The sequence below is a fragment of the Penaeus japonicus genome, unplaced genomic scaffold, assembly GCF_977035675.1.
Source record: "Penaeus japonicus unplaced genomic scaffold, GWHDUDI00000001_assembly GWHDUDI00000033, whole genome shotgun sequence".
In the NCBI taxonomy this organism is placed as follows: domain Eukaryota; kingdom Metazoa; phylum Arthropoda; class Malacostraca; order Decapoda; family Penaeidae; genus Penaeus; species Penaeus japonicus.
In genome coordinates, this window is record NW_028234435.1 from 9139395 (window position 1) to 9154394 (window position 15000).

A 15000-nucleotide genomic window follows, 5' to 3' on the forward strand; every position below is an offset into this window, starting at 1 on the left:
AAAAAGACCGATTTATTAAAAGTTACCGAAAAACTTGAATTCAGTGTGAGGAGTTCATTTAAATTTCAGATTAGAAATGAGTTAATTAAATTTATGGTAGATGGATTGCTAGACACCAATGCTCTTGAGAATGTAGAAAATGATAGCGATATGGTTAGGATAAGGGAGCTCGAACTACAAAATGAGTACCGCATGCGGGAGTTAGAAGTGCGCCAGAGAGAAAATGAGTGCCGTCTGCGTGAGTTAGAAATACAAAGAGAAATTAGATTAAAAGAGCTAGAACTCCGAGGGACAGCACCTGCTGCCGTTCCTTTTAACATTACTGCTAATGCGAAATTGGTTCCCCCATTCCAAGAAAATGCTGTGGATAATTATTTTCGATATTTTGAGAAAATAGCAATTAGTTCTGATTGGCCTAAAGAACAATGGACGGTGCTGCTCCAATCTGTTCTAGTTGGTAAAGCTCAGGAAATCTACATGTCAATGTCTGTGTCAGATTGCCGTGACTATGACAAAGTGAAGATGGCTGTGTTGAAAGGATATGAAATGGTACCGGAAGCCTATCGGTTAAAGTTCCGTAATCTGCGGAAGAGAGAGAATCAAAGTTTTTTAGATTTTGCGAGAGAGAAAGAGGCTTTGCTGAATCGTTGGTGTGAGAGTGATAAGGTGAATAATGATTATGATAAATTGTATCAATTATTTCTGATAGAAGAATTTAAGAGGTGTTTACCAGACCGAATTAAGGTATATTTAAATGAAAACAGGGTAAAAGTGCTAGATGATGCTGCCAGAATGGCAGAGGATTATGCTTTGATACACAGAAGTGTTGAGAATTCTAGGACTATTGTAAAACCACAACCCAGTCCACCGACAGGTAAGAAAGAATTTAAAGGTGATAAGAAAGACACCCCTAGCCATAGTCATAACCCCACTACCGATAGAAATAAATCAGTTAAATGTTTTAATTGCAAGTTGCTGGGTCATAGTATTAAAAACTGCTGGTTCTTAAAAGATAAAAAGTCCAAGGACGTTCCAATAGCTCTTGCCAGTACTAGATTTAAGGATGTAAAACGTCCATTAGAAGTCAGTTTGCTTCATGATACAGATAGAATGAGAAATGTAAGGGATGAATTTAAGCCATTTTGTTCAGAAGGAAGTGTATCCCTGACGGGTGATGCAAGTGGTGAGAAGCCTATTGTAATATTGAGAGATACAGCAGCGATACAGTCACTGCTCTTAGAAGGTGTATTGCCACTAGCGGGGAAGACTCCTGACGCTAATGTCGTCATAGCTGGTATTGAGTGCGGGCATCTGACTGCTCCACTGTATAAGGTTCATATCAAAACGGATTTCTTTGATAACTTTGATAACGTTCTTTGAACGTAACTGTGGGAGTGGTGCCTAAATTACCCATAGAAGGTGTATCATTTATATTGGCAAATGACTTGGCAGGAGATAGGGTATTTGTTAAAACCAAAACTAATGTTGCAATTCTTAGAACTCCAGACCTAAACAGCGGTAGAGAGGTGGCAGAGGATGTGATGGATGTGTTCCCTGCCTGTGCGGTCACGAGGGCCATGAAGATTCATGGGCGTGTTGAACATAAACCTGCCCATGATACTCACAAGAAAATACGCGTGAGTGAGTGTGCGTCTAATAATGAGAAGGTATGTGGTGATGGAATTGATGTGAGTGGTGATGAGATAGCCTCATTATTTAGCCACAAGACTGGTGTTAGAGAGAACAAGCTAAGTGGTTTCCCTGTTGACAAAGGGAGGCTTGTAGATCAGCAAAAATGTGACGCAGAACTGTGTAAAATTGCTGAATTAGTTTGGTCAGAAGCTGAGGTGTCAGGCGTACCTACGGGTTACTATAAGAAGGATGGCATCTTGATGAGAAAATGGAGGCCTCGCCACGTGGGTGCAGGAGACCAGTGGCAGGTAATACACCAGGTCGTTGTTCCAGTACCCTATAGATCACAGATCCTCAGTCTTGCATATGATTCACCGTTGTCAGGTCACATGGGTATTAATAAAACATGTAGAAAAATAATGAGCCATTTTTATTGGCCGGGACTACGCAAAGATGTAGTAAAGTATTGTAAATCGTGTCATCAGTGCCAGGTCGTGGGAAAACCTAATCAGAAAATTCCTGTTGCACCCTTGTATCCAATTCCTGCGATCTCTGAACCTTTCAGTCACGTAATTATAGACTGCGTTGGCCCACTCCCCAAAACAAAGTCTGGGAATAATTACCTCCTCACTATCATGTGTTCCAACACTCGGTATCCTGAGGCGATTCCTTTACGTAATATTAGGGGCAATAGAATTGTCAAGGAACTAATGAAATTCTTTTGTACATATGGGTTACCTAGGGCGATTCAGTCCGATCAGGGCAGTAACTTCCTTTCTAAAGTGTTCCAGTCAGCTATGCGACGGATGGGCATACAGCATCAGGTGTCAAGCGCTTATCACCCAGAGTCGCAGGGCGCACTGGAGAGGTTCCACCAGACATTAAAAAATATGGTACGGATTTACTGCCATGAGACGGAGGAACAGTGGGATGAAATGGTTCCACTCTTGTTTGCCATTAGGGAGTGTGTACAGGATACACTGGGGTTTAGCCCATTTGAGCTTGTGTTTGGACATGAGGTAAGAGGTCCACTCAAGATGTTAAAAGAAAGATGGTTGAATAATGATGATAAATCTGATGTACTGAAGCATGTAATGGATTTTCGATTGAAACTTAACAGTTTGTGAGCTGGCAAGAGCGAATCTCAGTGAGGCACAGAGACTGATGAAGATGTGGTACGACAGAGATGCTCAGTCACGATCATTTTCACCAGGAGAAAAGGTACTCGTCTTTCTATCCGTCCCTGGGCAGTCACTGAAGGCTCGCTATTTTGGACCTTGTATAGTGGAGAAAAAGCTAAGTGACCTTAATTATGTTATTCAAACTCCTGGTAAACGTAAACAATCACGACTTTGCCATGTTAACCAGATAAAGAAGTATGTGGAACGAAATGAGCCACCTATAAGAAAATGTAAAGATGGCAATGTAATCATGCTTAATGAAGTGAAGAACGTAATCAGTAATGATCACGAGAATGACCATGATCCTCTTTTCAATGTACCTCACTCTAAATTGGTTAATTCAGATGTTCTTAATAATTTAGAAAGTAAGCTTGGACATCTTAATTTATATAAACAACAACAATTAAATAAATTACTTTTGGAATTTTCATCTCTATTTTCTGATGTTCCGGGTCGCACTAGTCTAATGTATCATGATATAGATGTTGGTGGTAAAGGCCCAATAAAACAACATCCATACAGAGTTAATCCAATAAAATGTAGCCAGTTGAGAGATGAGACCCGATATATGTTGGAAAATGGAATCATTGAGCCAAGTGTGAGTGCTCCATGTATTTTAGTACCTAAGGCTGATGGAGGAATTCGATTCTGTACAGACTTCAGGAAGGTGAATACCCTAACTAGGGATGATTCTTATCCTATACCTCGTATTGATGACTGTATTGACCAGGTGGGCAAGGCAAAGTATGTAACTAAGATAAACATGTTAAAGGGGTACTGGCAGATTCCCTTGACTGAAAGAGCGAAAGAAATATCTTCATTTGTGACACCAGAGGGACTTTTTCAATACTGTGTAATGCCGTTTGGTTTAAAAACAGCTCCCGCAACCTTCCAGCGTTTAATTAATGGTCTAATTTCAGGATTAGATGGATGTAAAGCTTATCTGGATGATATAGTAATTTTTAGTGAAACCTGGATGGAGCATCTGGAGAGGCTGCAGGCACTGTTTGAAAGGCTCGCTGCAGCTAACCTAACGGTAAACCTTGCCAAGAGTGATTTCGCTCATGCACGCGTCACTTACCTAGGATACACTGTTGGCCAAGGACAAGTCAAGCCTTTGAATAGCAAGATTGATGCCATTGACAAATATCCAGTACCCAAATCGAAGAGAGGTGATGGTTTCTCGGCATGGCTGGCTATTATAGAAGGTTTGTGATGATTTTTTCTGATATTGTTGCTCCATTAACTGACTTGTTAAAGAAAGCGGTTAAGTTTACTTCGTCAAATTCGTGTGAAAATGCATTCAAGACGATTAAAGCCATGTTGATATCCTCACTTATCCTCATCTCACCTGATTTTGACAAGTTTCACGCTCTATGTAGACGCTAGTGACAATGGGGCTGGGGCAGTGTTATGCCAGGCTGATACAGCTGGCATTGATCATCCAGTTGGTTATTTTTCTAAGAAATTTAATAAGCATCAAAGAAATTACTCTACCACTTTTAGCTTTGAGGCACTTTGAAGTATATTTATATCCTACTAAGGAAGCTGTAAAGATTTATACGGATCATAATCCTTTAACATTCATATCTAAAATGAGTTGCAAGAACCAGAGAATTCTAAGGTGGAGTTTAGAGCTTCAAAAATATAACCTTAATGTTAACCATATAAGGGGAAAAGAAAATGTATTGGCTGATGCTTTGTCCCGAGGATAAACTAAGAATAATGGTTTTTAAAAAAAAGTTTTATTTAACATGCTTTATATTCGGTTTCCAATTATCTATATTTGTTTTGTATAAACTAATCTTCTCTATCTCCCTGAGAAGGTTTCTGTAATTCAAGCAATGGTAATGTACTGTTGTGTATAATGATTAATTCTATGGAATAATTAAAGGAAAGGTCATGACTGATATCCCCTATATCATGCACTATGATATGAGATGTTAACTGTGAAAAAAGTAACTTTTTTTCTTTTAAGGAGGGAGGTATTACATGGATGACCCTTGAACGCCCACTTGACCATCGACCTGTGCATGACAGCCCCTGCATGATCTCCATAGATGACCTCATAATGTTATCCTCGTGACAGTGACGGACTGACAGGACTCGGAACTTGTTCGACGACACCAAAGATTTGGGTTTCGGTCTATTCGACTCTTTAAGGGGTTGTAGGGGGTAGCTACGGTTGAAGGAGGGAGAACGACCTTGGACAAGCTAGTGGAAGGAGGTGACGATGGTTGGTCGGTGGTCGGCGGAGCCGGGTTGTGGTTACGATATTTTATACCTATTATTGTAAGTTGTCCTGATTTATTGTCTTATATGTATGTATATACATTATTCTATGTTATTATCATCATTGAAGTGTCTGCATGAATGTGCTCAAGAATTATGCATATTTTTTGTGAATTTTTTGTTCTACCGGTGAAGGTATAAATATAATTTATATAAATCAATTGAAAAGTGACTTTAATGAATATTGAAGGAAATATAATCGTAATCTAAAAGGAACAAAAGGATAATTACTCTTTCGATCATACTTGACATCAATTTATTTTACTTAGATTGGGTTCCGTTATGCACCCTGTTCTGGAACCGATGTCATTGCTAAAGAACAAAAGCTACGTAACAATATATATATATATATATATACATATATATACATATATATATGTATATATATATATATTTTTTTTTTTTTTTTTTTTTTTTTTTTTCCTCTCAAGGATGTTGATTTGTATGTATGCGTATGTACTATACACAGATGACAGGACCATTTAACTATTCTTATGTATGAATGAACGACCGCAATCGAGGCTTCGATGAAAGGTTCCTTTTTCTCTCTGCATGTGGAACCCGAGAAGATGGATGTGGTGGCATTTTCTGCAGAATAAAAAAAGACCATTAATAACCCGTTATTTTTATGAATGATCAAAAACTCAAGTGGATGATAATCTATTTAGTTCACTGCTTTATAGTTTTTTATTCCATGTGTCAGTAAAATATGCACGGGGATATGTCGCACGTGAACACTGAAAGAAAGACATTTTGTGTATCTTCGTGTTTCTTCTCCTTCCTATCCTGTCGTATCCCCCAACACCAACTTTCTCCAAGCAATTCGGTCCCGCGACCCTCTCTCCTCTTTTGGCATCGAAACACGTCAGCTGCATGTCCTTTCGGCACACATCTTTAGATCGCAGACGAGAACAGTTGGCCGATCGGGACATGCGGAGAGAGCGATCGCGCGGAACTGATAGATTACTCAGGCATCTGTTGTATATAACTGCAGCTGCTTTAGTAGTGCGCTTGTCTGGATCATTATTGACAGAATATCACTGCTGATTATATAGCCAAACTATGTAGAGCTGTTGACAATTTACATAGGTGAACACTCAGCTAGATCATGTTATTTTGAACGCTGGTTTTCTGTCCAAACTTCTTGCAGGCGCAGTCCAATCAGATCTTGTTGGTCAAGGGCTGCGCTATTTGCAACCAGGAATTTCCTGATGAGCGCCTGGCGAGAAACCTAGATCCTTGACCATCAGAAGGCCATCACGATGCCTTATTCTTAAGGCATGCAGGACCTGTATTTATAAACAAATTGAGCACAAAAACTGTTTGGGAAGAACGTATATAAGGAAAAAAAATATGGCATACAAAATGCTCTACACAGAATCATTTGAACATTAATGCTGCATCGCTGTTCACATAAACAATAGAAACAAGGTCTGTAAAGTGCAAAAAATGTAAGTACCCAATTAATACTTAGAAGGTATCATATTGTAAGAAATTAGTTGTAAAGGACATCAAAATCACTACTAAGCGTCCTCTCGTTCCCCTGGCCCACTAAGGCCGCTTGATCCTGGAGGCGCCATATTCGAGTTTTTCTTCAGAGACAAGCTCAGAAGAATGAGCTTCTTGCACATTTATTTCTGCTGCTACCACCCACGACACTCTAAGTACTTCAGTTCTTAAAATACAAGATGCAGTGAAGTAAAGAATGGTATGAGAACTCGCGTACCTGGTCCAAAGTTAGGATAGTGTCAGATTTTGGACGCTAGTCTTTGACGTGGTATCTCACGCCCATTTCTATCGGGCTAAGTGAGAACTCTATCATATTGATTCTAGCAATTTGTTTTACAATCGGAAGCCCTCGTAATGACACCCTTAACCGTATTAGTCCTTGGGCTCGGCAAACTTTACTCGATGTGACATCAAAATGGAGATATGAAAAGGTGCGTTATAGCGAAGTTTTGGTAGCGGTTTCTTCATTTCCGATCAGAGCGGAGCAGAGTAGAGTTTGCCCGTCTGGACGTTACCTTATCAAGTTTTACCTACTAATGTCTGGCAACATATTTTCATTTTCTTCTATATCTGGTACTTCCCATATACATTTTTCTTCAAATTCCATGCAATTTACATATTTACGGCCTATAGCATTTTGTGAAGATGTTTATTTAGTTTAGTTATTTATTTAGGGTTTTGCCGGCACGGTTAAGACACCGTTGTTTCATGAGAATAAATTATTATTGATGGGAAAATATAAAAAGCATAGTTACACAAATTATCATTTATTGATTTCAATATACACAAACAAAATATTTATACTACCAATGGCACTTTTATCTTATTTTACAAGATATATTCACTGTTCAAACAAATTAATCACTGTTCCTCTTTGTTACGCCTAAGACTTTTAAACGTTCATTTTCACCTCAAATTTTCTATTCACAACCGCACTAAAATATTCCCGAGATTCGGTAACAACTGCATTCGCTCCCTGGATCCGCCAGTGATATGCCGGTAGTGAATCAGCATACACCCATAGTCCTGAAATAAGAAAAATACCACAAACCTAATAATACACCATAACCAACATATTGCCATCGCTATATATCATACCCCTATATCATTATCGGTCTATAAATTCAGCACAAAGGAGAAACAACATACCTTAATTCTTTATATTCTACAAAATAAATTGTCAGACCCACAACTCGGGACCGTCACACTTCTCAAACAATGTCTGCTCGCTCTGCTCGTTGCTGCCAAAAAGGCCCCTAGCCCTTGCATTGGCATACTAGGCTAGCTAGCCAAACGCAGACAATAATGACGTCACCACCGCAAACTACTCGCTTGCACTGATTTACCCTAAACCGCTCATTTGCTCTGCCATGACAATTACCGTATGAGATGGCATGACACATTTCATAGTATTGTACAATCTATGAATCAAATAAGACTGTAGATACAACCATATTAACGTAACATTTTATATAATTCTCTCTCCCATATAGGAGTTGTGTACCAACATTCCAAGATTAATTTTCTAGGAACTAATAAAATGTTATAGATGATTTAAGCATTTTCTTAAACTTAAATAGCTAACATACAGTCAATATCATACATTTACCTGTTTGTTTTGTTTTAATTAGTGAAACGTAGGATAGTGAAAAACTGTTTAAAATAAACGTATATTAACAATTACACCTTGCTAAACTATTTACAAAGATGGATTCCAATCTAAAGATTGTTGGTATAGATTCACATCACCTGGATTCTCTTGATCAGATATCAAAAATGAACATTACTAGCCTGTGTCCTTATTACGTCTCGAGGGTCATAAAATGCTTGATGATCCGGCCCTAAGATGTTTCTCTTTTATGGTAATAAATATAAATATATTGAATCTATTATTTACAATATACATAAACACAATTTATGGGTAGACAAATATAAAAGCAAATATAACTGATAAAAACGCATAAAGGGAATACAGTTAAACGATTAAATGCAGACACCCTAATACATGAAAGAACCTTTCCCAAAACTTATGTTCACATCCATGCCGGGGATGGGATGGCCTACGGTGTGAGCAATGTGCACTCTAGAAAAAAATGTAGGCCACCTGCTGAAGATCGAACGATACCCCGGAGTGAAAGCCCTCCGTCCAACTGGGTCTACATATTTGATTTCACATTCTTTCCATTTACCATCCCCGGTAACCCCTCTTTGGATAGCGACAAATGGACTGGTGGACAGTAGACGCCAAGAAACAAATATGACCGTAATTTCATCGTTTCAATATGACGATAAACTGAAGGGAATGTGAAGGCGGTTGCGGTGGCGCGGTGTTGGCCACGGGTATTCATGGAGTCTTCTTCACAAACGGCATCATTTTCTGAAAGAGAAAAAAACATTAGGTAAATGTTGGAATTTTCAATTATAATCTTCAAAGTGCAACTCCCTAGAAGTGGAACTCCGACATTGAAATGTACATAACAAGTACATCATGTTTGCGGGTGAAACGGAAAAGGATCCTCTAGCTCTGTTTACCGAGCACGGCGATCAAGAAATTACAAGGATTATTTAGAGGACGGGTATCAAAATGTCCTGCAACACACAATAGGCATGATAACTCCGGGTATGGAGACTTCGTGGAAGGTGCCAGGATGGGTATGGGTCGGGAGAGCGCATGTGTTGAGGCTTAAATGCCCCCCCCCCCACCCCTAGGGAGCTAAGGAGGGGAGCATGGGAGGCGAGGGAGAGGCGGGACGAGGAACCAGTGTGAACGTACGGGTAGTTAGTTTGTTCTCAGACAGTCTTGACGGTGGACGCGTGCAGGGTTTGTTGCGGTGGGGAGTGACAACCAGACACAACCAGTCAACTAATTCATAGTGCTGTGACGATGAGGTAATGCAGTATTAATGATCACTACAGGCTGGCGAAATGGTTGTATTAGTTAACTATTTACTAGCTAAATGCATACTTGCTGAATAAGGCGGTATATTATAAGAGCAAGTCCGAGAACAGTGGAAATGACGTATCATAAATAGACCATAAAGTAATCTGGCGAAAAGTTGTGTCTGGGCGAGGCGGGTGGGAGGCTGCGGTGTTACCAGGGCGCAAAGGAGGCGGCGTGCACCATCACCAAGGTCACGACGCACCCGCGACAACACCCAAAGGACTTCCCAAGATGCTGCCACGGCCGCTGTTCGCCTCGCACACCCCTCGCCTACACATCCGTACATTCTTTTATTCTTAAAACGATTTGCATGGCCAAGTCATTCATCTCGTTCGAATCCTCGCCAAAACACTGCTCGAACATAATTTAAGTACTTCTTTCATCATTTCTTACGTTCAGCCAAGCCCTGCACCATCAGGTCACATTCCTTCACAGGCCTTTCACACACACGAATTAGTATTAATGAATTAGTATGCAATATTCCATCAGTCTGCGCACACAACATAAAATTCATCCTCTCTCTCTCTCTCTCTCTCTCTCTCTCTCTCTCTCTCTCTCTCTCTCTCTCTCTCTCTCTCTCTCTCTCTCTCTCTCTCTCTCTCTCTCTCTCGCTCATTCACACAAACGGGACATATACAATTTCACCCTCTCCCTCACATACATATATACAACCACACCCTCGTACACCACAAACTCACCATAGCACTCCCTGGTCACCCCCCCCCCCCACCCCGCCCCCCCCAACGCCCCCCACCTCCCCCCCCCCCCCCCCCCTCTCTCCTACGCGCGCACATTTTTCTCTGACTCACACTCACATACTTGTTCATTCAGGCGCATACACGCACTTACTCACCCACACTCACAAAATAACCAACACTAACACAAACCTTCACAAAACTTCAGCTCTATTAATACATTGATTAAAAAAATTATATGACAATCTAAATATAGACCACGGGTCCCCTTGAATTCACCTCTTTCCCCCGTATTTAACAAATGGGTAAGATTACAACCTTTCTCTCTCTCTCTCTCTCACCCCCGCCCCCAAACACTTTCTCTCTCCCTCTCGCCCTCTCGCACGCCCAGACACAAATGCAAATCAGTGAATACATACTTTAAAAAACAACAACATTAGTTTACTTATGCCCCTGTGTATACCCACCCTGACTTTTACACAGACAGAAACAGAAACAGACACATACACACACACACACACACACACACACACACACACACACACACACACACACACACACACACACACACACACTCTCTCTCTCTCTCTCTCTCTCTCTCTAGGAACCCCGTAACTCCTGGCATGGTCTGTTATGATATTTTAACTTCCTTTACACGGCACAGGTTCCTCTGATGGCTCTCAAGGGGCAAGTAACTTTCCGCCCAAGGTTATCGTGTCAGTGACACCCATTCCATCGTGACATAGTTACAGTGAAACGAAGAAAAAATCTTCAGATTTACAATGAAATTAACAGACAGCATACATGCAATATTTGTATATTCCCTGGTGACCTTCCATCTTATAAAGAATGTTGAAAATAAAAAAGAAAAGGAGGATCAAATCAGATGGAATCGCAACCGCCTGAATGGGATGCCTGACCATGGACACTCTCAACACAAGGAGGGAAACGACGCCGGTGAAGCGGATTGGTCCCTGGACGAGGAAGTGGTTCTGCCGGGGAAGCGGGGAGTCTCCACGCCCTCTTTCTCAAGTATGTGTTGCCTTAACACTAACACCAACGCTAACACAAGCACGCACGCACATACACACGAGCGCACACACACAAAACACAAAACTTACGCGTTGGCTTCATTGACCCAACATTTATCAAATGCGCTTATGACTGTTTAATATATCTTTTTCATACTTTTTTTCATTAAATAAAAATTAAGCATATAAAATGCAAATATCCAATTTTGTGACCTAGAGAGTGAGAGTGAGAGTGAGAGTGAGAGTGAGAGTGTGAGTGTGTATGAGTGTGTGTATGTGTGATATATATATATATATATATTTTTTTTTTTTTTATTTTTTTGTTTTAATATTATATATATATACATATATATGCATAAAATATATACATATATATATACATATATAACATATTTATATACATATATAATATACATATATATATTATACATATATATATACATATAATATTGATATATATACAAAAATAATACAATATATATATATTCATATACATATATATATAATACAATATATATATAACAGATATATACATATATAATATATCTCTTATATTTACTTATATAATATATACTTATTTACAATATTAAATATTTACATAATATATATTCTTTTATATATACTTTATATATATATATTCTTAATATATACATGAATAAATTATATTACATATATAATACATATATATTATACATATATATACATATATATATATGACAGATATATCGTCATATTTATTTATACATAATTTAAATAAATTTTACATATTAAATATTACATATATATATACATATTTATATATACACATTTATATACATATAAATAGATTATTACATATATAATACATATAAATATACATTTACAGATATATAGTACATAATATATCTGATAGCAATTATCTTATATATAACATATAATATATTCAATATATACATATATATATATACAATATATAATATAGTAGACATAGTATATACTATATATATACTTATATATATCATATATAAACATATATATATATATACATATATATATAAATAGATTATATAAACATATATATATTACATATATATATATATACATATATATATATAGACATTATATATATGTATATTTATATATGTATATATATAGGTATATATATAGATTATATAAATATACATATATACATTATATATATGACATATATATATACATATATATATTACATATAGATATACTTATATATATACATATATTATACATATATATATATACATATATATACATATATAGACTTACATATATACATATAATCTAACTTATATATATACATTTATATACATAATATATATACATTTAATTTAAATACATTATATAACATATATATATACATAGGAGAAATCGTGACAACAGGGGGTGTGGTATATATATAGCATATATATAACATATATATATATAACAATATATATATATATACATATATATATATACATATATAAATACATTATATATAGCATAAAGATATACATATATATATAATATCCATATACATATATACACATATATAATACATATAGAAATATACATAAGATATAATATACAGATATATATACATATATATATAGATACATAGATATATATATATACATATATATATACATATATATATACTTATATATATATATCACTTATATATACATATATATATACATATTTATAGACATTTATATATAACATATAGAAGAGACATACATATATATATACCATATATATTATACATATAATATACAGATATATATACATATAATATATACATATATATTTACATATATATAGATACATATTTATTATACATATATATATTTACATATATATATATACACAAATATATATATACATATATATCTATATATACATATATAGAGATTACATATATATTTAATATATACCAATATATATACATAATAATTATATATAGACATATATATATTTATATACATAGATGATATATTAATATTTAATTAAATCATATATATATACAATTGATATACATAGAATGATACATATATATTTATTATATAATATAATTATATATATACATATAATATATATAAATATTTATAACATATATATAAGTTATAGATATATACTTATATATATACATAGATATATAGACATATAGAGATACTTTTAATATATTTTTACATATATATATACATATATATATAGATACATATATATATACCATATATAGAACATAGATTTTTACTTGTTTATAAATTTATAGATAAATTTAACATATATAATATATATATATAGATATGTATGTATATTTATATAGGTTTGTTTGTTGGATATATAGTAGGTTTGTATATTGTAGTGGTAGTGGTATTATATAGATATATATAGGATAACGATTGATATTTATGTATGGTGAAGAGATATATATTTGTTTTTTTGTTGTGATGTTTATTATATGATGAGAATATATATTATTATTTATGTTGGTATATTGTATTTAGTTATAAGTGATATATTTGTATATTATTTATGGTTGTTAATAAATATATATATATATCTAAAAATATTAGATATTTATGTTTATGTTATTATGAGTTGATTATTATATATTTATATTTATTATTTATATTGATATGATAATGGGTTATGTTGTATATTTTTTTTATATATTGATAATAATGATATATGTATAGAGATTGTTGTATGTTTTGACTTTATAGGAGTTATAGAGATATATAGAGTGATTTTATTTAATAGTGTATTGATATTGAGAGATGTGGTGTGGGATTATAGTGATATTTTATTGTGAGATTTTAGATGTGTTATTTGTGAGTGTTATTGTGATTTATGATAGAGATAGTGTAGGTATGGGGGGGTTTTAGAGTTTTAGGTTTGGTGTTTTTTCGAACTGTGGTTTTGTGGGTGTAAGTGAGTTGGTGTGGGTGGTATTAGTTGAAGAGGGGTTGTGACTGTTTGTTTGTGTGTGGTGTGTGTGTGTTTATGGTAGTGGGAGTGTTTGTGTGTGTAAGTGTGAGGTGTATGGTGTATGTGTTATGTGTGTGTTTATGTTTTATGTGTGTGTGTTGTGTGTGTGTGTGTAGTGTTGTGTATGTGTGTGAAGTGTGTGTGTATTGGTGATAGATGTATGTGTAAGTGTGTGTAGATGAACCACAGAGTATATGTATTTGGTATGTGTGTGTATGTGATGTATGTTAATGTGTTGGGGTATGGGTATATGATGTTTATGTGTGTGTATGTATATGGATTTGTATGTTGTGAATGTATATGGATGTGTATGTGTGTGTATGTATATGGATGTGTCAGTGTGTGTATGTATGTGTGTATGTGGTTTTGAGTGTTGTGTGTATGTAAGTATGTTTGTGGTGTAGTCTGTATGTGTGTGTGAATGGTGTGTGTGTTATGGGGGGGGTGTCTGTATGTGTGTGTGTATGGTATGTATGGGTGTGGTGTATGTGTGTGGGTGTAATGTAGGTATGTGTTAGGTATGGTATGTAGGAGTGTGTGTATGTGTGTGTGTGTATGTATGTATGGGTTGAGGTATGTCTGCATGTGTGTGTATGTATGTGTGTGTGTATGTATGTATGTCTGTGTGTGTATGGTATGTTGTGTGGGAATGTATGTATTTTGTTTGTATGTATGTATGTATGTGTGTGTATGTTGTGGTGGTGTGTATGTATGTGAGTGTGTCTGTCATG

General features: G+C 35.7%; 1 protein-coding gene across 4 annotated transcripts in view; it reads right to left on the reverse strand.

Moving 5' to 3' along the window:
- Nucleotides 1–8270: 8270 nt before the first annotated feature.
- The window catches only part of Idh3g (Isocitrate dehydrogenase (NAD(+)) 3 non-catalytic subunit gamma), a 29654-nt gene continuing 22924 nt past the window's right edge, over nucleotides 8271–15000 (reverse strand). For all 4 annotated transcript variants that reach the window (XR_015190433.1, XR_006224172.2, XM_043032608.2 and 1 more), the window contains one exon: nucleotides 8271–8991. Coding sequence is in view for 1 of the 4 variants with exons in the window: in XM_043032608.2 (XP_042888542.1) it covers nucleotide 8991 (1 nt within the window). In the remaining 3 variants the exon portion in view is untranslated. The remainder of the gene's footprint in view (nucleotides 8992–15000) is intronic.